General features: G+C 39.0%; 1 protein-coding gene and 1 pseudogene across 2 annotated transcripts in view; both read right to left on the bottom strand.

The window, feature by feature from the left end:
* The window catches only part of RBL2 (RB transcriptional corepressor like 2), an 82,075-nt gene that overhangs the window by 21,373 nt on the left and 32,860 nt on the right, over positions 1–27,842 (bottom strand). For both annotated transcript variants that reach the window (XM_075537373.1, XM_075537374.1), the window contains exons 11-17: positions 24,973–25,076; positions 22,991–23,128; positions 21,140–21,304; positions 20,538–20,649; positions 16,289–16,558; positions 15,818–16,098; positions 15,558–15,734 (exon numbers count right to left, since the gene is read on the bottom strand). In XM_075537373.1, coding sequence (XP_075393488.1) covers positions 15,558–15,734; positions 15,818–16,098; positions 16,289–16,558; positions 20,538–20,649; positions 21,140–21,304; positions 22,991–23,128; positions 24,973–25,076 — 1,247 coding nt within the window. The remainder of the gene's footprint in view (positions 1–15,557; positions 15,735–15,817; positions 16,099–16,288; positions 16,559–20,537; positions 20,650–21,139; positions 21,305–22,990; positions 23,129–24,972; positions 25,077–27,842) is intronic.
* Positions 8,517–10,550, bottom strand: LOC142432531 (cell cycle checkpoint protein RAD17 pseudogene; annotated as a pseudogene).

Genomic DNA, 27,842 nt, shown 5'->3' with positions numbered 1-27,842 from the left:
GACCTCTTCCCTGGGGGACAGACAACAGGAAAGTGGGTGACAGGAGATGTCATATAGGGCAAGATATGACAATAGTATTTGAGCCAAGACTGTTCCCACCTTAGCAAGACATATTTCAATTCAGACTGGTATAGCCAAGACCACAAGGTTCCTTCTCTCCCCAAGCTCTCTATTAGAAGACTTTCTCTGTGTGGTGAAGCCAAGATATTTTCTCATCTTGTACCAAGCAATTTTTTGCTGAGATTACATTCTCAGAAGATGTGGATAAGAGAGCTCCTTCTTCAGCCCAGCCCCAACTTCTAAGGGTGGAGGCTTTACCCTGGGTGGCACTGATCCAGCCTTGTCCCTGACTAATAAAGTGGTAGCTCCTCATCAGGAGAGACAACCACTGTTCCCTCCCACCTCACACTCAGTTCCTACAGTGGGGATGTCATGTAGGTCTGGGGAAAAAAAACCCAAAAAAACTATGGCACACCATGACCAAGTAGTAACCCGGGAATGCAAGATTTAATATCTGAAAATATAATACACCAGACACCACAAGAAATGAAAAGAGAAAATCCATGGAATCGCCTCAGTAAATACAGAAAATCTAATACCCTTTCATGATTTTTTAAAAAAAGATAAGCTAGCAATGGAAGGTAAATTACTATCTTTTAAAGGGTATTTACAAAAACTGACAGCTAACATGGTATTCACAGTGAAAGATACTATCATTCAGCACTTACATTCGACTTTGTTCTGGAGGTTTAATTCACAACAATGAGACAAGAAAAGTAAAAGTTATCCCAATTTGGAGGCAAGAGTTAAAATTATCTAATTAGCAGATGAAATGAACTTGAATGCAGAAAATGTGAAGGAATCAACTAAAAATTATTAGAATTAGAACCTTGTTAAATTTAGTAAGATTGCCAGATGCTACATGACATCAATATACAAATAATGTATTGTATTTCTACATGTATGCAATAAGCAAGCTGGAAATGAAATTAAGACTATTTTCATTTATAAAAGCATCAAAATTAGTAAAATAATGGATTCAAGTTAACAAGTACTGTGAAACTTATACTCTGAAACCTATAAAATATACTTTAAAAAATTAAAGATTTGAATAGAAAAATGCCCCTGTTCATGACTCAGGTATTAAATTTAATGCTTAATATTCTTAACATGCCAACACTCCCTAAATTGGTAAATTCAGTACAATTCCAATCAGAAACCAAGGTCTGCTTTGGAATTTCAATGGACCTAGAGTAGCCAAAACAATTTTGAAAAATAAAGTTGGATAACTTGCATTTCCCAAATTTAGAAGTTACTACAAAATAACAATTAAAAAGATGCAATACTAAAACGAACAGAAAAATAAAAGGAAAGAACACTGCTTCTTAAAATTCTACAAGTAGGAAACAGGCCAAAGAACCATTATCTGTTGTCTTCCAAGAAATGGACCATTCTTGGAGTATCTCAGAGCCCTGGCCCGGTAAGGGTTGTACTGCTAACAGCAAGGTCAGCAGTTCAAATTCGTGAGCCACTCCTCAGGAGAAAAATGAGGCTATTTGCTCCTATTTGTTCCGCTAAGTCAGGATTTGGTTTGGTAGGCTAAAACATGGAGATCTGCAGACCTGTTGGCGCCTGGAAAGCAAGGCTTTGGTTCAAAGAGCTTGGCCATGGGCGCCTGGATCTCTGATGGGGGAGATGATGGGGTAGTAGGTACAGCTTCCCGGCTGTTAAGATTATCTTTGCCAGCTTTCACCAACTGTTCTACAGTGGAATGCGGGGCTGCTATAAGATATGCCTACTGCGAAAAACAGGCAGCAGGGCAGCCATGTCCAAGGGGCAGAAGAATGGGACTAGCTAGGCAAGGAAGACAGGCTTGGAAATGGGGCTGTTCAATCTGTACACTGAGCAAATAATCATCTGGCTTATCTGAAGAAGAACGTGGCATCAGGATTGGAAGAAGGCTTATTAACAACCCGAGATAGGCAGATGACACAACCTTGCTTGCTGAAAGTAAGGATGATGTGAGACACTTGCTGATGAGGATCAAGGAATGAAACCTTCAGTCTGGATTATGACAATGTAAAGAAGACCAAAATCCTCAGAACTGGACCAATAGACAGCATCATGATAAATGGAGATAAGGTTGGAAGTTGTCAAGGATTTCATCTTGCTTGGATCTATAACCAATTCTCCTGGAAGCAGCAGTCAAGAAATCAAAAGATGAATCACATTAGGTAAATCTGCTGCACAAGACATTTTTAGAGTATTGAAATGCAAAGATGCTACTCGATGGACTAAGGTGTGTACCTGACCTAAGTCACGGTATTTTCAGTTGCCTTATATGCATGTGAAAATTGGACATAAAACAAGGAAGGTCAAAGAATTGTTAAATTTGAATAATGGAGCTGGGGAAGAATAATGTAAGTGCCACAGACTGCTAAAAGGACAAGCCATCACTCTTGGAAAAAGTCTGACCAGACTGCTCCTTAGAGGTCAAGATGGCAAGACTTAATCTTACATACGGTGGACATCTTGTCAGGAGAGACCAGTCCCTGGGAAGGATATCATGCTTTGGTAGAGTGGAGGGGCAGCAACAAAGAGGAAGACCCTCTAAGCAATAGATTGACACCATGGCTGCAGCAATGGGCTTAGCACAGGAATAATTGCAAAGGACTATGCAGTGTTTGTTTCTGTCCTGCATAGGGTTGCTATGGGTCGGAACCGGCTTGATGGCATCTAATAACAACAAACCAAACAAGGGTGCAGAGTTGCCATCACAGAGGGCCTGAAAAGTCTGAAGCTACATTAAGCCCAAGGCGACAGGGCTTCCACCAAGAGGGTACAGATTACTTAGAGCAGCAGTTCTCAACCTGTGAGTCATTCAACCCCCAATGATCCTTTGACAGGGCTCACCTAAGACCATCTGATGGTCTTAGGAACCGAGACACCACCACTCTATCCGCCCACATGCAGATACGCCCACGTAGGAGTACCAAGTGAGAAGAGTGTTACCCATGCTACACCATGTTTCAAGATAAAATTTCATTTATTTGTAATTAGAAATAAATATTTCAGAATATATAATTACATATTGTTTTGTGATTAATCCCTATGCTTTATGTTCAATTTATAAATGAAAATATATCCTGTATATCAGATATTTACATTATGATTCATAATAGTAGCAAAATTACAATTATGAAGTAGCAATAAAAATAATTTTATGGGGCCAGCCACATGACCAACTAAGTGTACAGCACCACCCTCCCCCTAAGAAGAATTTACTTCAGAGGACAGCACTGAAGCTAGGACTGGTCTGGCCAGAGCACACAGGAGCCAACCAGGGAGGATATAGGGAAAAAAAAAGATTGAAGCACATCCTGGCTCACCAAGCCCTAAGGACAATGTTCCTGCTCAGAACAGCAATGCACAGAGGTGACCACACGGCTGGTCCCACCATCTGACACAGCGTTCCTCATTGACCAATAGCACCATTGGGGACAATACTAGAGACACACAGCGGGAATTGTGCCCACCATGAGTTCACCATGCCAAAGCCAGCCTCTGGGGGCATGCAGTAGAGCAGTGAGGACAGCAGAGCAATGAGGTCCCAGGGATAAAGGCGGTACCAGGGCATAACTTGACTGGAAAGCACCCACGAAGGAAAACACAGACCCTCAACTATTCATATGTATATGTGTGTATGCGTGTGTGTGTGTGTGTGTGTGTGTGTGTGCTGTTGTTGTAGCTATTGTTTTATTTTCTGTTGTTGCTTTGTGGCACTGAAGTCTTGTGATAGTACATAGTATGTCTTACCTGGTAGGGATAGGCAGAATAAACAAGCCAGAAGAGAGAACAACGGGATGACAGTTCCAGGGGGACCTGGGTGTAGAGGAGGCGGGGGGAAAAGAAGAAGGTGTTAACAAGCTCAGGGACAAGGGAATACCAAGTGATCCAAAATCACTGTCAAGGAAGGTGTGGGAGATCTGGTATGGCTGGATCAAGAGCAATGTAACCAAGGGGAATTCCTAAAACCCAAATGAAGGCAGAACATGATAGTGGGACAAGAGGAAAGTACAAAGAAATAGAGGAAAGAACTAGGAGGCAAAGGGTCGTTATAGAGACTTAAATACAGGCATATAAAGATGTAACTATATTTATATACGATGAGGGGGAAATAGACCTATGTATATACATTTATAGGTTGAGTATTAAGAAAACAGATGGAGAGTGGGCCCATCCACAAGTACTCCCTTAACACAAGAACACTTTGTTCTAACAATTCGGCAGTCTGAGATGCGCACCTGCCTGGCATGATCGCTGATGACAATGGGTGCACAGGCAAATGTGGTAAAGAAAGCTGATGGTGCCCAGCTACCAAAAGATATAACAACTGAAGTCACTGAAGACAATGGGTGCACAAGCAAATGTGGTGAAGAAAGCTGATAGTGCCCAACTACCAAAAGATATAGCACCTGAAGTCTTAAAGACCTGAAGAAAAACAAGCAGTCATCTAGCTGAGAGACAACAATGCCCATATGGAAGAAGCATACTGGCCTGTCCTGACTTGATCGCTGAGGACAAAGTGGGTGCATAGCAAAAGTTGTGAAGAAAGCTGATTGTGCCTGGTTATCAAATGATATAGCATCTGGGGTCTTAAAGGCTTGAGGACAATCAGGCGGCCATCTAGCTAAGAAACAACAAAGCCCACATGGAAGAAGCACACCAGCCTACCCCAACACGAACACTGAAGACAAAGCAGGTGCATAGGAAAATGTGGTGAAGAAAGCTGATGGTGCCCAGTTGTCAAAGTATATAGAATCTGGGGTCCCATAGGCTGGAAGATAAACAAGGGGCCATCTAACTGAGAAACAAAGCCCACATGTAAAATGAACACCAGCCTGTGAGATGACAAGGCATTGAATGGATCAGGTATCAGGCATCAAAGACAAAAAAAAAATCATAGCATTGTGAATGAGGGGAGTGCAGAGTGGGGAACCCGGACTCATCTGGGGGAAATTGGACATCCCCTTGCAGAAGGGCTGCGGGGAGGAGACAAGCCAGTCAGAGTGCAATGTAGCAATGATGAAATATATAATTTTCCTCTAGTTCTTAAATGCTTCCTCCCCCCACTATCAGTTCTACCTTACATAACCACTGGACCAGAGGATGTACACTGGCACAGACAGGAACAGGAAATAAAGGGAATCCAGGACAGCTGAATCCCTCCGGAACAGTGGTGAGAGTGGCGATATCAAGACGGTGGAGGGAGGGTGATGGAGAAAGGGGGAACAGATGACAAGGTCTACATATAACCTCCTCCCTGGGGGACAGACAGCAGAGAACTGGGTGGTGCAAGATATGATAAAATAATAATTATTTATAAATTATCAAAGGTTCAGGGGGAGGGAGGGTAAAAGTGAGGAGCTGATACCAAGGACTCAAGTAGAAAGCAGGTGCTTTGAGAATAATGATCGCAACCTAAGTACGAATGTGCTGGACATGAATGACGTATATACAGATTGTGAAGAGTTGTATGAGCCCCTAATAAGATGATTAAAAAAAAAGAATTTGATGGTTGGGGTCACCACATGAGGAGCTTTTTAAAGGGTTGCAGCCTGAGGAAGGTTGAGGACCGCTGCCCTACAGCAGGCATCCTCAAATTAAGGCCCACGGCCCGCGCGCGGCCCATCGAGGACATTTATCTGGCCTGCCGGTGTGTTTGCCCCATTTTTTTTTACTTCAAAATAAAATATGTGCAGTGTACATAGGAATTTGTTCAGTATTTTTTTTAACTATAGTCCGGCCCTCCAACAGGTCTGAGAGACAGTGAATTGGCCCCCTGTTAAAAAAGTTTGAGGACCCCTGTCCTACAGAATAGGATACAACTGTTTTGGTGGGTTCCCAAGACTAATTCTGGGAATAGAAAGCCTCATCTTTCCCGCTTGCAGTGGCAGGTGGTTTCACACTGCTAAGGTTAGCAGCTCAACACACTGTAACCCACTATGCCACCAGGGCTCCCAACTCATCATCGCATTAGGAGTGACCTACTGAAATGTTTGACCAGTATGACCCCTGAATAATTTCGTAACTATCAATGGCACTTGGCAGAGAAAAGGTCCCTGGCAAAAAATAAACTATTTTCAGTCCGATTATTTTTAGTCCTTGAAAACGAATGTAATTTATTCTACTGGGCTTTGTGCTTGCTTTCGTGCTGTGTTTAGGATCCCTTTTCTTCCAATCACTCCCATTTGTAATGGAAATGCCTACCGTGTGCCTTTCTACCACAGAACTTGTAGGTTTCTTAGGTTTACAGACAGAGGGGAATTTTGCCTCCAGACCCAGATGCAATAGAGTACTGAAGATTTCACCTAAATTAAGTTTAGATGATTCAGTAAATGAGATTTTGGATTTGGAGATTTAGAATTTATGGGAAGATGTGATAGACTTAATGTGTTTTATATGTGGCGAGGACATGAATGTTTGGAGTTCAAGGGTAGAACATTATGGATTATGTTCCCTAAAAATGTGTTGTAAATCCTAACCCTCTAGATTATAATGCCATTTGGAAATGGGTTGCTTTGTTATGTTAATGAGGCAGGTTCATATAATGTGCATCTTGATTTAGTCTCTTTTGAGATTAAACAAGTGAACAGAGGCGTTCCAGGCAACTGCTGCCTTAAAGGCTCAAAAGAAAGGACTGCGAGGTGGATGTGGTGGTGGCCATAAGACAAAAGAATGAGCCAGCAGTGAAGAGAACATCAAGCGAGCTGACTGACTGCTGGTGAAGATATATTTATGCCGGACATCTGTGGGATCGCTAATAGAAAGGTCTCCCAGTTTAGTAAGCACAGGAGGATTTGATGCCTAAGGAACAATTACTGATGCAATGGTTTATCGGGAATGGTAAGTAAAACGGGAAGAAGGGAGCTGAAGAGTCATCAGTAGATGAGGGAGCGGGATGGGAGCATTAGAGCTTATTATAATGACGTATGTACAACTCTTTTCAGAAGTGGATTAACTATGAAAGTGTATGATATATGAATATTACATCAAGAAAACTACTAAAAAAATAAAAAGAAACCAAACTGACCCATGGCTACTATGGATGAAGGAGGACAAGTTTTAGCTGAGGAGTTGTGTTGAGTTCATCTAATTGATGGTAGAACAATTCGGAGAGGGTTAGCAATAATGGTTGTACAGCATGAATATAAATAACGGCACTGAAGTATACATATAGATGTTGTTGAACTGGAGATTGCTTTGTTGTGTATATTTTTGCCAAAATTGAAAAGTAAAAGTACATGAATAACTGAATATGGAGAAAAAGAAAATTTTCTAAAGATTGTATAACTCTTCTTTATGTGGCTGAACTATTGAATTATATATGTGGATGAAGTGCCAATGAAACACTTTAAAAAACTGTATATAGAACAATTTAGTAAGAGTTTATATCTTTTATAGCCTCAGTCTTCCATTTTTTTACATGTGTAATTATTCCTTTTGATAAATATTTTTATATGTTCATCAAAAAGAACTTTATATTTGCTTGTTAAATTTAATCCATGGTATTTTACCTTTTTTAATGGCTATTATAAATAAGACTATTTCCACTAGCTTTTATTTTTTAATAAATATATAACAACTCTGAAACCAAACTGCTAATATTTTAAAATATTATCTACTAGATTCTCTTGCAAGTTGTGCTATTTTTGTTTTGTTTGTCTTTTTTTCCAGTGGATCACTCTGGGTTTCTGATACATTAATACTATGTCAAAACCTTGGTGCTAACTCTTAATCCCTATTATTTATATTTCTTTTTTTAACTTTAGCATTTTAATTTTTATATAAATTATATATAAATAGCACACTGAAGGCCAGATACATACAGACTCCCTGCTTCATTTTCCTGCTGACAAGATACATGGACCTATGCTAGAGCCTGGGAACTGGAGGAGCCAAGTCAAGACCCCTGTTGAGAGCCCTGCCAGTGCTCAGATGTTTCTACCGCCACTGGATCCACAAGACTTTCCACCCACGGCCTGTGATCTTCCTGCATTCGATGTCAGTGCATGTGTTGCGTGAGTCTGAAGAGGTATTTATAAACTGGTATCGGACATATGGGCTAATATATATATAGGGCTTATAGAATTGAACTGGACTGGGATGTTTTCTTAATATACAATTACTCTTTTATTTAAAGCTCTTTTTAATGCTCATATAAGTGACCTAGACTTGTATCTCTAGTCAACCCAGACTAGCACATTATAGACTAACATACTTGGCTTAACACTCAAAACACATTTCATACACATTGATCTCCTCTCTGTACACCATTCACAAGACTAAATAAATACTAGAAAATTAAAGAGATTACTTGAAGACTTGATGATTTACATCAGGATGACAAAGGAATCAGTTCTTTATGATGAAATTCTACAAGAGTGAAGAATGAACAGTGTGTTTGTAATTCACCTGAAATGCATATTGACTTTGTTCACAAGACACTGAATAAATTAAAGCCAATTTTTCAAGTAGCAATTTGGTAGGCTGAGTCCTGTCTCATTGTTCTCACAGTCTTCTTTGATCATGTCATCATCATCATCTTCCATGTCACCCTGGGCTGAAAATGCCTGTGGCTGGCTAGCAGGCAGTCCACTCCCACTATTCTGACTCAAAGGAAGACACCAGTCTTTGGGTTCCGAGGGCTGAGGGAGTTCACCCACAGCTTCTGCTGTAGGCTGCCCTCCGGTCAGCTGGACTTCATCCCCACTGTCAAGGTCTATCATTTCAAGCTCTCAGTCAGTCAAGGCTTCCATTTTCAATCTTCCCCAGTGTCGCTTCAAAGGAAGCCTTCCTACAGCTCAGATAAACGAAATCTGTGCTTGATTTTTCATAGGAATAGTCAGTATAGCAAGGTGTGGTAGGAGTTGAGTTTGCAGAAGTCAGAAAAAAGTGCTTTTGCTGGCAGGCAGTTCTCTTAGTATCTTTTAATTTATTAGAAACCACTGGGATTTGTGCAAGGGTTGAAAACTTGATCCTCCTGCTTGGCAATGAGCAAATCCTCAGGCTCTACTGGAATATATCACATCTCTCATAGCTACCAATGTACTACACTCCCCGAGTAAAGAGCATGTATTCCAGTTTGTGCTTAGTATATATGCAAAGCTAAGAAATGCACTGGCTGCTAGGAAAGATCATCTATTTCCATGAAGAAATCCAAGTAGTTTTCATGAAGATATAAATTTAAAGAACTCGTCTGGCATGTGTGACATTTCTACAACTTCCTCAGGTTGAATAACTACTGTATCCCAGGCAAACTCTGCCAAATGAGAAGGCCACCAAGGGAGTCCATTTCTGTTCAAGGTGCTCTTTTACAACACAGTACTTTAACCAAAGCTCTGAAAAGAAAGCAACATCTTTGCCACCAATAGCTTAGACTGCGTGATTTTCAATTGCTTGGTCAGGTTTTTTTTGTTTTGATTTTGATGGTGCAGGATCTGATTTTAATGAAGACAATCCTTGTTTCCTTGGCTATAGATTGTTTTCTCCTTTTGAAAAAGAAAAATAAAGGCTGTTTATTGCACTTCTGATGTCACCAGAACATCCTTGATACAGCAACTCCAGAGAAGCTTTATCATGAACAGCAAGTTTTCCTCCAAACTTAATAGCTGCTACTGTCACTGCTCGATTAAGAAATTTCATAACTGTTGTTGCCACAGGGTTAAAACTGTTATTTGTTATAGAACTCCTTTCTTGAATTTCTTTGGGAAACAGTAACCTTTGATTATTATGTCCACTGAGACTATTAGAGATTATAAATAGAAGAGGGCATTGACTAATCTGGATATAATTCCTTAAAACTTCATGTAAAATTTAGAATCTCCATAAAACTGGTTAAGTCGTCAATGAGAATTTATCCTATCAGTTCTCATATCCTCTCCAATCATGTGTAGTTTGTTATACCTAACAGCTCTTAACAAAATATTTTAAAACTATCCTCTGAGATGGATGAGAATATATCTGAAAGCAGGGTTCAAGGTTAAACATCTCCTGGAAATCATCTTTTTGAAAATCAGGTACAAAGGGGTTAATTCACTCCAGTCAATGAGTATCAAGTTCCTTTGATATTATGTTAGAGTTGTTTTCCCACATCTAGGAGGACCTGTTAGTAATAAAAGAGACCCAGCCTGTTTGGGTTGCCTTTTTAAGATTTGCGCTTTTAACCAGATTTCAACTTCTTCATTTTTTTTTTATGTACAGGAAGTTCATGCTGAGTTTCTGGCTGATATTTATCCAGAAATTCTTTGGAATTCTCTAGACCACAACTCCGTTCTACAGAGGACAGGTTTCCTCTTTGTCTAGCTGGAGACCGGCTATCTCTTGCTGTGGAAGGCATGGATGATCTTCCAGGAACAGAGTCATTCACAGCTATGACAAGGCAACAAAGGCAGAGATGCTTGAACCCTCTGGAAATCATCAGATGATAGATCTACCCAATCTGCCACCTTTGTGGAATATAGCTTTGGTCGAAGACAAGTATATGACATTAGTGCATTAAAATATAATTTGCTTTCTGGGAACTGCATCTCCTTGTGGGCAGAGAGGAGCAGAGGAACACAGGCACTGCTTCTGGTGATAGAGCGGCTCTATAAATTCCTACTATTTACATTTCTTAATCATTTCTCTCTTTTAATAGTGATGATAGTAATTTTAGAACAATATTAAGTAGCAATAGCATGCATCTCATCTTGTTCCTACCTTTCGTGGAAATGTATTATTTTTATTAAGTAAAATGTTTATTTAGTGGAAAACATGAAGGAGATATTCAACCTTATCTAGATATTTACATAGTCAGCCAGTATTCTTTATATATATCAGGACTGATGTGGGACTGTGTCATATTTAGCAAGTGTCTGACTATTCCTACTTTATGAGTTTTATTACTCTATTTTTTATGAGTTTTATTTTTAAGTAAGAAAAAATGTAAAGTTTTTAATAATGTATCATATATACCTGGAGAAAAATTTCTTTTCATCTATTTAAAATTATCTTTTCATGTTATGAAAACAAACAAAAAACCACAAGTGAGCAGAGAGTGATGTAAGATAGATAGATGGCCAGTAGAAGCTGAAGAGGCAAGGACTCTCTCTGAATTTGGACTTCTAGATACCTAAAGTATGGGAAATTAAAATTGGGGGGAAATTAAATTTGTTTTGTTTAAAACAAAACAACCAAAAAATAAATAAATAACACAAAACAACCCCCTTACCAAAAAAAAAAAGTGTGTTCCTGAAGAAGGGTAGCTATGTGGGTTAATAGAAAGATACACCAAATTCAGACACAAACACATGCATCTGTTTAATTAAAAATGCGAGGACCATTCAATGGGAAAAAGAAGTGTTTAAAAGAAATGATGCAGCACAAATATAAATTCTTACATAGCCATATGCAAAAGAAAGATTGAACCACCTCACAACATATTAAAAAATTAATTTGAAATGGATTAAAGTTCTACATATATGTAAGAATTAAAACTATCAAACAGATAAATCTTCATGTACTCAGATTTGGAAATGGATTCTGAGATTTGACACACTAAGCATGAGCACCTAAACAATAACTCCACATTACCGAATCTTTAAATGGTTATGATTTAAGGGGCATTATGGGAGAAAATATTTACAATGTCATAATTCTGCTAAGGGACTAGTAAGTAAAGTAGAAAGGGGATCCAAACAATTTGTAGAAAATTATTTTAAAAGATAATGGAATGTTTCTGTAGCGTTTGTATCTCCTTGTATGTAATAGACAAATACAGCAATTAAAAACAGATAAAATTATAGAACAGATACTTCTCCAAAGAAAATATACAAATGACCAAAAAGCACCGGAAATAATGCTCAAATAAATTAAAAGCAATGCTCAGAGTACAAGATGGCAACCGAGTAACACACACCATGGGACTGCAGAAATAATGCAGGAGAGCCACCGAGAGGACTATGCTACTCCTCCAGGCCCCAAGAGTGGCAGCATACAGGTAAGTAGACACAAATTTACTGAAATTTAAAAAGCAGTAAGAACTGCTGCTAAGATGCGCCTCTGCCGACCGCCCCGGCTGGCACTTGCCCGGCTAACCACAGACGCAGCAGAGCGGGGCGGTGGGGGGGGGACACAGTTCTACTGGACCAACCCACTAAGCCCCCCAGCCATAAGCCACTCCCCTGCCCCAGCAGACTGTGCTGCCCACAACCTACCGAGCGGCACGGGGCCCAATCTATTGAGGAGCCTGGAGCAGGCATAAGCAGTAAACAAGCCCAAGGAACTCCAGCTCCACTCAAGGGTACAGCTTGGCATAACCCCCGATCTTATGACATCCAAAAAAGCCCCAAAAAAACTTTTTAAAAACCCCCCATGGATATTCGAAGGCATTTTTTAAAAAAATTATCTTTTTAAACCTATCTGGGCTGCACCTAACACACACCTGGTCCACTGTCAGCAAATTAACAGCCCCTAGTCAGTATCACAACCCTCTCACATAAGCCACTTGCCCTCTGAGTAGGGCGCTGCTTTATTCTGCCGCCTAGCGCCTAGCTAAGTGGTAGGTATACACCCCATTCCCCCTCTCATATTTGGTCAGCCACAACATCTGAAAGAGCGAATCTCATTCCCTCTGACCTGGTTTACCAGAAAGTTATTTTCTCAAGATAATTAAACTATACAGTAACAGCTAGCTGTTATTATTGTATTATTTGAATTTTATATTATTATTTTTTTCCTAGTAGTATTTTAAAAAACTTTTTGCCTCTGGACCTTTCCTTTGATTGCATTCGCTCTAATCTAAATATCTAGTTTTATTTCATAGTACTATGAATAATAAAAGACAAATATGAGAAACCAACAACCAACATCATGCTCAATGGGGAAAAGCCAGTGGAAACGATATGGCAATACTTAAGGCAACTGAGAATTGAAATCTCATATGATCCAGCAATGCCATTAATAGGCATGTACCGTAAAGAAATATGAGACATTTTGTTTTGTTTGATTGTTTGAGTATTTGATTATTGGTTGGTTTGTTGCTGGTTCTAATGTAGTGGGTCATACAGGGTTCTGATTTTGTCTTAAGACGACCGCCAAAGTAAACCTCTGCTGTGCATATTACATGGCAAGCAGATGGATTCTGGGCACCTACTTAACTCTAACTAGCCCCAGTGCAAGAACAGTTAATTCTGATAACTTGGCCCAACTCAATACTTGCCTTTATGAAATGACCACTGAATGAATATAAGGGTGCTACTGCAAAGTGTAATGAAGAAAGCAGATGGTACCTGGCTATCAATCGAAATAGTGGCTGGGGTCTTCAAGGATTGTATTTAAACAAGCAGCCATCTAAGGAAGGAGGCAACTACATCCCCATGGAAGAAGCACAACAGCTTGTGTGATCCAAAGATGACAAGAACACAATTCAAATTAAAGTATCAGAGCTCAAATTGTGAACACCCAAATTATGGAAGGCTGTGGAGGACAGTGGGAGCCCAAAACCCATCTGCAGATAAACTAGTCAGATTAAGCCACTGGCAGATCCCCTCTAGCCACAGGCAAAGGTCTGGAATAACACTGTAATCTTGATTAGGCTGGACAAAATCTGATACCTGGCCAGTTGACCTCCCTCTAGATCCAACCTGAAATGTTTCTAGTACAAGGATCTCTTGCTTATTGCTGGCTTTTTAAAGATTGATGGAGGTGTTTTCTTTCCTGTTCATTACGGTATTTTTAATCTGTATATTATTGTTGTTTTATCCTTACCACTTAATTTTGTTTTTCTTTATTGTTTCTGTTGGGTTTACCAGTTTATAAGTAACAGAGGAGTGGATATATAGAGATAACTGATGGAAGAATTTGTAGGGTACATAAGGTGGGTAGGAGGGGAAACGGGAAGGGTAAGGGGATTTGGGGAGTAAACATTGAAGGCAGCAGGGGAGGGAAGCACAGAACTCATTTTACAGGTAATTTAGTCATGGGGGAAAATGTTCTGAAATTGACTGTGGTTATGATTATACAATTTTTGACATGATTGAATTATATGATGTGGATTATGTGCCAATATAACTGAAAATTTTAAAAAGGCTCAACATCATTAGAGATCAAAATGTACAAATTAAGAGCACAAAGAGAACACTTCAAACTCAGTATCAAAAATACAGTAAGTATTGAAGAACATATGGGAAAATAAAAATCCTTATAATCTGCTAGTTAGAATGAAAAATAGTAGTCACTCTTGAAAACAGTCTGGGATTTCCTTTAATGGTTTAACATGGTTGTATATATGACCCAGGAGTTTTATTTGTCTATCTGAATAATTAAAACATGTCCACACATACACACACACACACACACACACACACACAAAATAATCTACTTAGGTAGAAAGTTGATTGGAGTCTATTGTAGAAGTTTAATAAAGATGAAGTTATTAACATGAGATAATAAATATGAGGGAATACAAAAAAAATAGGATTTCCCTAGCCACAAAGCTATGTATTTAAATTTTTTATAAAAGAACCTTATCACCTTCAAAATATTCTCCATTACACTTAATACACTTCTCAAATCTGCAATTCCATTCTTGGAAACATTTTTCAAATTCATCTGTTTGGATGTGGCTGACAGCACCTCCCTCGTTTTTTCTTCACCTTTTATGTGTCATCAAATCGCTGTCCTTTCATGTCCCTCTTCATTCAAGAACAAAAAAAGAAGTTACACGGAGCAAGGTCAGGTGAGTCAGATGCATTGGGCAAAAGAGGCATTATTTTTTTTGCCAAAAACTGGCCCAAAATCTGAGATGGCTGTATGAGTTAAGTGCACTGTGGTGGTGGCAAACCAGCCCTGTCTCCCACAAATCAGGCCTTTTTTGTCACAATCTTTTCAGAACCACTACATAGAAAGCTTTATTAACAGTCTGACCTGGTGGAACAAACTCCAAATGCACTATCTCCCTCATATCAAAAAACAAAAATGAGCATCGGTTTTTGGGGGGATACCCCCTTCGTATTTTCACTAACCAAAAAGAAATTTGAGGAGCGTTTTTATACAAAAAAAGGGAAACCAGCATTTAGTGTTTTATACAAGTGATTTAAGAGGCAGCCCTCCACCATACCCTCCAGAGCATCGAGAGTGATGCCAACCAAGCCCCAGCCCCAGGAACTATACTCCCTCAGTGAAGCGATGAAGAAAACAATTGAGGGAGGTGCTGTTGGCCATGCAAACAGATTTGTTTGAAAAATGTTTCCAAGAATGGAATCACAAATTTGATAAATGTATTAAGTGTAATGGAGAGTAAGTACCTTGAAGTCAATAGGTTCTTTTGTAAATAAATTTAAATACATAGATATGAAAAAACTATTCTGTTTATTGGGGTGCACCCTTTTGTATCTGTGATTTTACCTGTGAACTGAGTAAATTATATGGCCTAAGAATTATATTTCAATAAAACTTTTTAAGTTTTCTAAGAATATCAAAGTAGCATTTTTGTATGGTTTCTTTTCCATACTCACTTTTGCCATCACATAAATAGCACACATTAACAGCTGGTCCAGATGTCTGTCCATCATAAGTTCTGGACACTGAATTATGGAGAATTCAAAGCATGTCCAGATTTTTTTCCTGAGTTCATTTGAGATATCCAGTTTGGCACAAAGATCTCGAAGCCGGACACCTGCTAAGTGGTAAACCTGGTAGATATACAAAAACATTTCAAACTTTGTTTTTCTAACACTTCCAAGCTTGGGCTATGAAATGGAACATGAAAAATTACCTTTCTGAAGAAAAGTGATAAAGAACTGATTTTCCTGGTTCTAAGACTGCTGCTGTTTAAAGGTTGGCTTTGTTTCTGCTGTTGTCCATTTGGGGAAATCTGTTGAATGGCCACTTTCCCTGGGATCTGCAAGGTGGGTCCTGTCACCTGTTGAGAGCTCAGACTTCCAGCCAGAGCCTGAGCGCTGAGGGGCTGGATAGAGCCTGTCACAGCTTGGGTCTGCCCCCCAACATTGACTTGGACTGGGAAAAATGTTATCCCTCCATTTTCATTGGCAATACCTACAATTTGTTAAGAGTTAAAAAACAAACAAACAAAAATCACAAAGTATTGATACTACAATGTTCTTTAAAGGGAGGTTTCTCATAGCATCTCAATCAACATTCAGTTGACCCATATGGTCATTCCAGTCAACATTTTTCAGTTACCATCACAAAGAAAGACTTTAACGTGAAATTCTGCCATCTTTACCTTGTACAGGAATGGTCACTGTTTGTCCATTGTTGGCTGTGACAGTGGCCGTTGCCATGGTGACCAATGTCTGTCCAGGAACTGGTGTGACAGAAACTGTTTCACCAGACACATTCTGCACTGACACAGTATTGACTAGGGGCTGTGGTGGAACTCGCCCGGGTGTCCCTCCATCAGAGGGGCTCTCATTCTCAACAAAGAGCCGCCTTCTCGTCGTGTTGGCTGTTGGGGAACTGTATCTATCAAATAATGTCGTTGGAGATGCTATGCCTAAGAACAAAATGAGAAGTCAAAAAAACTATTTAACGCAAGGAAACTGAGACCTGACTGCCATTCAAACTATTATGGTCAAAGTAATTTAATATTTCTGAAATAATTCTAAAAAATAAAAATGAAGAGTCATGAGCTATATTCAACTAACAGAAATTTAACTGAACATGAATAAGCAAAATTAACCAAAGGACATTTTCCTACTTGTCCCTTAGTACTCCATCCTCTACCTCACATTTGCCTAAATCAAGCTAAACTTTGGCCTGAACTTTGGTGATTTAAGGGAAATTTTCTTTTTATCATTTTATTGGGGGCTCGTACAATTTTTATCACAATCCATACATCCATCCATTGTGTCAAGAAATTATGTACATTTGTTGCCATCACCATTCTCAAAACATTTGCCTTCTACTTGAGTCCTTAATATCTGCTGCTCATTTTCCCCCTCCCTCGGCACTACCCCCTACCTCATGAACCCTTCATCATTTATAAATTATTATTATTTTGTCACATATTACACTGTCCAACATCTCCCCTTGCCTTCTTCTCTGCTGTCCCTCCCCTAGGGAGGAGGCTATACGTAGATTCTTGTCATCAGTTTCCCCTTTCTACCCCACATTCTCTCCACCCTCCAGGCATCGCCACTCTCACCACTGGTCCTGGAGGAGTCATCTGTCCTGGATTTTCTGTGTTTCCAGTTGCTATCTGTGCCTATGTACATCCTCTGGTCTAGCCAGATTGGTAAGGTAGAATTGGGATCATGACAGTGGGGGGAGGGGTGGAGTACTTAAGAACTAGAGGAAAGCTATGTGTTTCATCGTTGCTACCCTGCACCCTGCCTGGTTCATCTCTTCCCCACAGCCCTTCATTAAGGGGTGTCCGGTTGACTACCATTGGGCTTTGAATCTCCACTCTACACTGACCTATTTTCAGTGATATGATTTTTTGTTCCTTGATGCTTAATACCTAACCCCTTTGACAGCTCGTGGTCACACAGGCTGGTGTGTTTCTTCCATGTGGGCTTTGTTGCTTCTGAACTAGATGGTCACTTGTTTATCTTCGAGCCTTTAAGACACTATATCTTTTGATAGCTGGGCACCATCAGCTTTCTTCACCACATTTGCTTATGCACACATTTGTCTTCATCAATCGCATCAGGAGGTGGGCACCCATTGATATGATTTTTAGTTCTTTGATGTCTGATAACTGGTCCCTTCTGCACCATGTGATCAGACAGGCTGGTTTGCTTCTTCCATGTGGGCTTTGATGCTTCTCAGCTAGATGGCCTCTTGTTTATCTTCAAGCCTTTAAGACCCCAGATGCTGTAACTTTTGATTAGCTTTCTTCACGTTTGTTTATGCACACGTTTGTCTTCAGTGGTCATGTCAGGAAGGTAGGCACCCACTGATATGGTTTTTAGTTCTTCGATGTCTGATAATTGGTCCCTTCTACACCTCATGGTCAGCCAAGCTGGTGTGCTTCTTCCATGTGGGTTTTGATGCTTCTCAGCTAGATGGCCTCTTGTTTATTTTCAAGTCTTTAAGACCCCAGACACTGTATCTTTTGATAGCCGGGCACCATCAACTTTCTTCACCACATTTGCTTATGCACACATTTTTCTTCAGCAATCATGTTGGGAAGGTGTGCATCCTGGAATGCCAATTTAATAGAACAAAGTGTTCTTGCATTGAGTAAGTGCTTGAGTGGAGGCCCAATGTCCATCTGCTGTTAAGGGAAATTTTTAAAAAATACTTCAGGAAACTAGAAGAAATGCCTGACAGTTTTACTTAATACATAGTATGCTTTCGTGGAAGAGCCACCACTGGAGAAGGGACCACAAGGCAGCATGGAGAGTTCCCTCCAATCTCCTCAGTATTCCTCTTGGCCATTTTTCACAACTGAGAATTGCTGAAACGCAACAGTGCTCTTCAGCAAGGACAAGCATACATTGGTATTAGTTCTATTAAGCTTAGTCTACATATAGGTAGTCCCACCAATATCTGACTTTTTTCAGAAACAAGCATTTATCCACCCATGCAAACTGGGCATCAGTGGGTTTTTATATTAAAATATTACTGGAGGGTGGTCCTAAGAGGTATGAAGAGGAGTGAAGGCCTCACATGCGAGGGCTCAGTATGTCCACTTCCACATGGTATGCACTTGTAATTGAGATCATCACAAAGAATGTATCACGATCACTGTCTCACGTGGTGTTAAAAGACCAAGAAAACAGTGAAATGATACAGAGAAAGAAAATGAAATATAAAGTCAAATACTACTCAGAATCAAGAAGAAAGCACTCTACAGAAATAGAACCAAGACCAGCTTTCAGATTTAGGGTCTGAGTACTTAATAAGCAGAAAATTAGTCATTATGACTCCTCTCAGAATGAAATTTGCATTAGATACAATCACTTTTGAATGACTATACTTTTACTATACTCAATGCTTACCAATTACTATACTTTCTCCTATAATCAATGCTTACCAATTATATTTTAAGTCAGCCTAGAAACAAGAGTATCCTTCTAATGACATCTTAGTATTCAGACCTCTTTGGATTTACAGAATGATTCACTTAAAATGGAATATATCTCAAGCTGTAACCTAAAATCTTGCATTAAGACATATTCCAAGAAACTGCCACAAATACTGACCAGGTGTTTGACACATTTTGGGCCAGTACTACTATCACATTAACAAAGAGGAAGTGTCAATGTTAGGCCTGCTCAGGCCACAGAATCCTCGTCACTTAACCGGTCTATACCCAAATGAACTATGCAACTTTATCTTCAACAATTTTAAAAGTAGTATTTTCTCTAAAAAAAGTACAGACACAGAATCCAGGTCAGATAAACCCCTTAGGAATAGAAATGGAAGTAGCAATAGCAGGAGGGTAGGGGAAAGGTGGGCAGAGGAGGGTAGGAAGGGGGAACCACAATGATCAACCTTAACTATGCGTGTGCGTGCATGCGCACACACACACACGTGCGCCCAGGGCCAAACAACAGAAACTGTGGGGTCAGAGAAACAGCAGTTGGTGTAAGATGTGAAAATAATAATAATTAATAATTTATCATGGGTCACCAGTGGGGAGGAGAGAAGGAAAAAAGAGGAGCTGATTCCAAGGACTCAAATAGAAAGTGAATGTTTAGAAAATGGCAATATATGTACAAATCTGCTTGACACAATTGATTTATGGACTGTGATAAGAGCTGTAAGAGCTCCCAAAATGATCTTTAAAAAGTTAATTAATTTAATTTTTTTAAATGTACAGAATTCACCTGGAATTCGATCATTCAATAATAATCATTATTAACTATTTGTTTTTTCCCCACTTCAGCCTTGTAGTATGCTTGCAAATAAATATATAAGGATCACAATAAGTACAGTCATATAGTATTTGAGATAGCTTTGGTTTTTGTGCCAACATGGCACCCTTAGGAATGTGGGTGGAATCTAGCCTATCAATCAGGTCACAGTCTGATGGTACCTCCTTGTTGTGACCTCCTCCTAAGGAGGATCCTAGGAATCTCCAAGACCCTCTGGGTTTTCACCTTTATGCTGGTGAGCCACACTGACACGCTGACACCTGCGCCAGAGCCCAGGAGATGCTTCCACTGTCATTTGATCCACCCACTGCCTGTGATCTTCCTATATCATTACATGTGGTTTCGTGAGTCTGAAGAGGGATTTGTGAACTAATATCGGCCTTAAGGACTTGAGTTGGACTGAGCTGGGCTATTTTCCTTATATACAATTACTTCTTGATATAAAGCTCTTTCATATTTTTTCTAGTCAACTGGTCTAACACAGTATTCTTGCTCTTTTTTTTATTTTTCAAAGAAATACTTGTTAATTCATGCACCTTTTACTGCAATGCACAGAATAATTTCCTCTGTATTATTTCGCCTGCAAGTTTAGGTGAAATTTAAACCCCTGTATAGTACCTCTAAAGCATCCTCGTATTTTAAACTTACTTCTTCCGAGTGCTCCAGAGTCAGCACGAATTTCACTCACCCTTCTGGGAGTCAAAGGGGAGCCAGCAATAAAAATCTCATCTGTTCTTTCCAGGTTCTGAGGTGGCATAACCTATACAGAAAGGTTTACAAAGAATGCTAATATTAAAAAATGCATTTAAGTAGAAATATACTAAAAATCTTAAGCATAAGAAAAGAAATAGACACTTGAGTTATTTAACCTAAGTAAAATCAACTGACTTTTTACTGTCAAGCTACAGTTAAAACATTTCTGAATGGCTTAAAATAATTCAAAGCCTGATCATTGGATAGTAAATATGAATTACCCTTCATGATTGATTTGGAGAATCAAATTATGAAATACTTTTAAGATACAGAAATTGGGTTGGGAAATCAAGGCAGGGCACTGGACTTTTAATGTAACTGGAAGCTTGGGGCAAGTACAAATTATTTTGATGGCTCTTGCTTTCCTTAGTAAACCCCCTGCCACCCTTTGATGCTAAAAAAATACATGAAGCTTTGCGGCTCCCTGTGAAAGGTGCTTATGAGAAGAATAAATGTGGTTGTAACCTTATGGAACGATAGAAGATATTTTCACAAACCTCTTCACATGTAGGGACTCTGTTTTCATTGTCTCTGATTTTGTCCCACAGCGGGGACTCTGTTTTCCATGCCAAATGATCTAGTATCTGTTCTTCAACTTGATTAAGGTGTTTTACTACCTCTCTACAAAGGCCACTTTCTGCTCTAATGAAAACTTCTATCACCTAAAAGAAATAAAAATAACCAGGTTAGTTTAATATTTACTTAAATTGTACATATAAATTACATATGAATTCTCATTCAGTAATACACTAATATTTCAAAAACTTTAATTAAAAAAACGTGTTTAATAGCCAGGCTGAAAAATATAACTAAAAACTAACAGTCAAATCTATTCTACTGATATACAGTCCATTACTACGGGCCCTTGTAGCCATAACCCCTTATGTAATGTGCTCTAATCCGGGATTCTATGCCTGTGGCTATGGTCCCATTTTGGAGATAGTTCCCTCTTACAGGATCACGGTGGGTTAAATCCTGAGCCATCTAAGAAACATAAAAATTGCAGGACAACTTGGAAGAGAATGTCCAAGATCTCCGACTTTAGTAGCAGAGGCCATCAAGACCAAATGCACCAGAGACTCATAGGTACAGTGCTGAGATTATGGGGTACCTTCTCCTTATCTGGCCTGAGACTATGGAACAGTGGGACAGACAGGCAGGCAGGCTGGCTTCTTGGCACATTCTGGTAAAGGACAAGGGACCTTGTGGCTGAGAGACTGAGAACGAGAGAAAGATTTCTTTGTCTGCTGGCTAGGAAAAGGTATTGCTGCGGACCTATGTCTGTATCCTTACTGTTTGCTGATTATGACTTGTGGTAACCTATTCAATTCCATAAACAAACTGCCTTAATCATGAATATTATCTGTGAGTTATGTGTGGCCATTGCAATGAATTACCAAATACAGCATAGAAGTACAATGCCATGGGAAGAATGGTTGGTATCAGAATAGTATAAAGAAAGATGGAGTGTAGAGGTATGCCTGCCTCCTGCCTTGCGGCAATATGGAAATCAGAGGAGGTCTGATAGGTCCACCTCCATTGTGGTTTGCTGCGACCATGATGAAAACTAGTTTTGCCTATTTAAAAAGTTAAAACATGCTCATATACTAAGATAATATCAAGAATCGAACAGCTTCCAAATCAACATTGGAATTCTGCGCCTCTATACTATGTGAAAAAGAACTTTTTTTTTTAGCACTTAAAAAAATCACAGTATTCTAAAAGCTTTTATTAGATAAAGGGAAGAATCAAGTGACATTTTAAACCAAAACAGGTCTTTCATACTACAGAATATATATAGGACTTAAGATGGTCCTATTTCTTTTCTGCTCCCTAAATAGATCTAAATAGATCATTAAAAAACAAAACAAAAAGCCTTACTGTCAAGTTGCTGCTAACCCATAGTGACCCTATAAGACACAGAAGAACTACTCGCTAGGGTTTTCAAGGCTGTAATCTTTATGGAAGCAGACTATCATATCTTTCTTGCATGGAGCGGTGCGTTTGAACTGCCAATCTTTGGGTTAGCAAGCAAACCCTTAACCACCGCACCACCAGGGGTCCTTCCACATTAAGATCACCCATTGCCATCTAGTCGACTCTAATTTATAGCAACTATGATCTCTATGAGAGCAGACAGCCTCATATTTTTCTTGTGGAGGACTGGTGGATTTGAACTACCAACTTGGCAGTGACTGCTCAAAGCTTATAGCGCCACTAACGACTAATATGCACATAACTAATTAGAGAAGGAAGGTACTCAGATTTGTAACATGAGTTATATGAATAACAACAGGAAGTCTGTCTCATCTACAATTTCATTACCAGTCTCACATTTTTAAAAATACCTTATAAAAATGATAAAGTGGCACATCAAATATTTCAGTAATATGTGGAAAATTCCCTGGAGGTTTATAAGAAAAAGTGACGACCTCAAGGCAGCAGGCCAAAAGCGATTTATGGAATGCATCCTGTTCCAGAATGCCCTATAAAACAAAGTTATTAAGTATTTAGAAACATTTTCTCATTCTACAAAGACATTTCATACACAGTCAGGTTAAAATAAAAATGCCACAAGAATGCGTATTTTCTGAGTTAATAAAAAGTATTTGCTCATTCTCTTACAAAGCTTTCCTAGCTTTATAAATAAGCATATCCCTCCCACCAAATAAACATTAAAGAAATGTATAAGAATCTTTAAAACTCCTAATATTGGGAAATAGAGATAATAAAACCGATGAAAATCTCCAATCAAAATAAGCAACAAAATTGATGCTTAGAAGAATAAGATGGAGTGGTGTTACAAAACAGTATTTCTATTAAAAAGTCATTGTCATAAAAAGGTATCAGGAAGGCAGACAAGGAGGCAGGTTAACAGTTGGATCAATGTTTCCCAAAGTGAGTGGTACTGGCCCCTGGGAGGCACTGTAAAGATCCAGGGAGGCGGGCTGCAAAAGAAGATACCGATTCTTTATCCAGTACTATAGGAAACAACACAAAAGTTTTCCATGGTCAAAAAAAAAAAAAAGTTTTCAATTACCAAGGGAGTGCCACGTTTTTGTTTTTCTGAAAGAAGGCAGTAAGTCTCCTATGAACTAAGTCAACCAAAAGTAAATATGCTTATCACAAAATGATTTTTTAATTTGGCTTAATTAACTCTCCAAAGTTTTACATAAAGATGCACTGGTTTTTAATTTAAAATTTAATTTAAAAGTTACGATAGTATGCAGGCATTTACTTATTGTTAGCCCCCAGAGTGTAAGTATTTTATATAACATTTTGTACATATGCTTTATATTAAAAAAGTCATTTACATTCATACAATCTTTCCATTTATATGCAAAAATATAAAAAGTTAGGAGGGACTGAAACATTTACTGGTTCATTTTATAATTTTAAAAAGTGTTATTGAAAATTTATTTATATTTGTCATTAAAAGTAAACACCATGTTTAATAATCAACTTGCATTTCTTTGTTTTGTTTTGTTTTGTTTTTTTAAACATTTTATTAGGGGCTCATACAACTCTTATCATAACCCATACATATACATACATCAATTGTATAAAGCACATCTGTACATTCTTTGCCCTAATCATTTTCTTTTTTTACATTTTATTAGGGGCTCATACAACTCTTATCACAATCCATACATATACATACATCAATTGTATAAAGCACATCCGTACATTCTTTGCCCTAATCACTCTCAAAGCACCCACTCTCCACTCAAGCCCTCTGCATCGGGTCCTCTTTTTTTTTCCACCTCCCTCCACGGGCCCCCCTCCCCCATGAGCCCCCGATAATCCACAGATTGTTATTTTGTCATATCTTGCCCTATCCGGAGTCTCCCTTCCCCGCCTTCTCTGCCGTCCATCTCCCAGGGAGGAGGTCACATGTGGATCCTTGTAATCCAACTTGCATTTCTTAATTAGTGAAAATGAAGTGGGGTCTAAATATAGAATTACCATTGACAAAAAGGAATGGCTGAATGTTTACGTTAAATGCTGTGTAATTTATTCTTCCTTTATCAGGTCATAAAATCTCTCCATTACTTAAAACTGCAATTAAGTATGAGCTTGAGTGTCTTAATCCTTGACTATCGTCTGCCTACCCACAGAAGATTTCAACAATAATGCACGGCAAGCTATATTGAAAAACACTCACTGGGGGAAAAAAGGTACAAGTCTTGGAAGTCACTTCTGTAGATGCTAACCTTATTCCTTCAAAGCTACACATTATTTCTTCAGTGATAGCTTTTCTGTGGGAAAGTAAGATAGGAAACAAGCTACATTCTGTTGTGTTGACCAAAACATAGGCTATTTTACTCACAGATAAATCCCTGTCTCCCAGTCTTTTCTGTTCCTGCTCGATAACAGATTCCAATACTTTATAGTAAAGCACCTCGGCAAAACGAAAGTGTTTGCTGTCAATTTCTGCAGAAACAATAAAAACACAAAACTCATAAGCACAGAAAGTAAATATTTTGGGAAATGAGGGCTTACCCAAACATATTTCACATATACGTATGCATGTGTCCAGCTACTGTTTCAAATAATCTTGTTATTGTTTTTACTCATCCTTAAGAGTACTTCATTATCTTTAGTAACATTCACATTTTTAAAACTGTAAATCTGCTAATGGTATTACAGTTCTTCCTATTCAAATTTAAATTGTAAAATGAAATTTGAATAGGAAGAACTGTAATATCAATCCACTAAGAGTAATACTATTTTTCCCTTTATGTTTGAGTAAAGCAACTTTATGAAATTGGTCTGCTATTCCACATACTTGGTGTCAATTCATGGTATCAAACAAACTTTAGGCCAAGTTTGAACATGTAAGAGCTATTATATAATTTCAAATTTACAAATGAAAACCAAAGAATTTGCTAAATAAAACAGTATCAGAGGTCATATACACAAAGGATGTTGTTAGGTGTGTCAGGTCAGTTCACACTTGTAGCAACCGGAACTACCGCAGCTTTGTGCCTTCTCACAGCTGCTATGTTTGAGCCCACTGAGGCAGCCACTGTGTCAATCCATCTCCTTTTTCATCGCCACTCCACTTCACCAAATGTGATGTCCTTCTCCAGGGACTGGTCTCTCTTGATAATATGTCCAAGTATGTAAGACAAAATCTTGCCATCCTTGCCTCTAAGGAGTATTCTGGCTTTACCGTATACACGAGTAAAGTTGACCCAAATATTAGCCAAGGCAACTAATTTTACCACAAAACTGCATTAAAAATGTGCTGGAAAACTCGGTTTATATATGAGTATATACAGGACTTCTTCAAAATCAGATTAGTTGATCCTTTTGGCAGTCCATTGGACTTTCAATATCCTTCTCTACCTCCACAATTCAAATGCATTGATAATTTTACATTCTTCCTTATTCAATGTCCAACTTTCATAAGCTTATGATGCGATGAAGAATAAATACCATGGCTTAAATTAGTGTACTTCAGTCTTCAAAGAAACATCCTTGTTTTTCAATACTCTACAGACATCTTATGCAGAGATTTACCAAAAGCAACTAATCTTTTGATCTCTTGACTGGGGCTTCCATAAGCAGATTGTTGATCCAAGCAAGACAAAATCCTTGACAACTTCATTTTTTCCTCCAATTATCATAATGTTTGTGATAGGTAGATTTGTGTCAACCTGGCCAATAGGAACATGTGGGATTAATAAGGTTGCAGTTTGATTGGAGAGCCAAGAGATAAATGGCTCAGCAAGCCCCACCCCTCTCTCTCGTGCTCTCTGGTGATTAGACCAGCATGTGGCTGCTTTAACTAGTTCTCTGCCTCAACTTGTGAGCTCTACTACCTATGGGACAGGAACCCGTGGATCATGTAGCTGGAGCTTGAGGTTCCTTTGAGACCTGCTTCACCACGCTGCTGGTGTGTACATCACTTGAGCTTGAGGCTGTTGGATCCTGTTGTCTTGCATTGCTTGAGTTCGATATCCCACCCAAGCCTGCTTTACTAAGTTCCTGAGCTGCTGACTATTGGTGACCTGCCCTGTTGTTTGCTGCCTGTGGCCCAACTGCTTGCATTGCCCTAAGGAAGACTCGCGGTCTGCTTCCTTGACCTTGGACACAGCAGCCCTGTAAGTTGAAAGACTTCCAGTATATTAATTGTTCCACAGAAGTGAGTTGAACTGAGTTCTGTACGGCTGTGTAAACTAATTAGCTATTATATTCCTTCATGCTGTGTACATCTATATATCTACACACACACACACACACACACAATCAGCGTCCTGGTTTTGTTTCGCTAGCCGTCTAACATAATGTTACCAGTCCAGTTGTGAGGATTTTGGTCTTCCTTACATTAAGTTGTAATCCAAACTGAAAGGCACAATCCTTGATCTTCATCAGCAAGTGCGTCATTTCCTCCTAATTTTCAGCAAGCAAGGTTGTGTTATCTGCAAATCACGGGTCACCAAGCCATCCTCCAATCCTGATGCCACACTCTTGTTCACATAATCAGCTTCTCTAATGATTTCCTCAGCATACAGATTGAGTAAGTGAAACAGCCCTGATGCTCACCTTTCCTGATTTTAAACCATGAAATATCCACTTGTTCGGTTTGCACAATTGCCTCTTAATCCATGTACAAATTCTGAATGAACACAATTAAGTGCTGCAGAATTCCCATTATTCTTGGGGTTATCCGCAGCTTATTGTAGTCTACAAAGTCAAATGCCTTAGCACAGTCGATGAAATGCATGTAAACATCTTGGTATTACCTACTTTTCAGCCAAGATCCATGTGATAACAATGATATCTCATTTTACATCTTTTTCTGAATCCAGCCTGATCTTCTTGCAGTTCACTGTCAATGTGCTGCTGAAACTGCGGTTGGATGATCTTAAATAAAATTTTACTTATGTGTAACCTAAATGATATTCTATAGTTTGGGCATCCTGTTGGGTCACCTTTTTTTGGAATGGCACAAATATGGATCTCTTCCAGTCAGTTGGCCATGTGGCTGTCTTCCAAATTTCCTAGCACAGACCAGTTTGTGTTCCTGTATTTCTTAGCTTTCTGAAACATATCAATGGGTAGTCTTGAAGCCTTGTTTTTCATATGTGCATTCAGTGCAGCTTGAACTTCTTTCTTCAGCATACACATCTCCTGAAATGGTGGTCTGTGGATTAGTTCTTTCTGGTACAGTGACTCTATATTCTTTCCACC

Source organism: Tenrec ecaudatus, chromosome 18 (genome assembly GCF_050624435.1).
Source record: "Tenrec ecaudatus isolate mTenEca1 chromosome 18, mTenEca1.hap1, whole genome shotgun sequence".
In the NCBI taxonomy this organism is placed as follows: Eukaryota; Metazoa; Chordata; class Mammalia; order Afrosoricida; family Tenrecidae; genus Tenrec; species Tenrec ecaudatus.
This window is presented reverse-complemented; position numbering and strand designations above follow the sequence as displayed.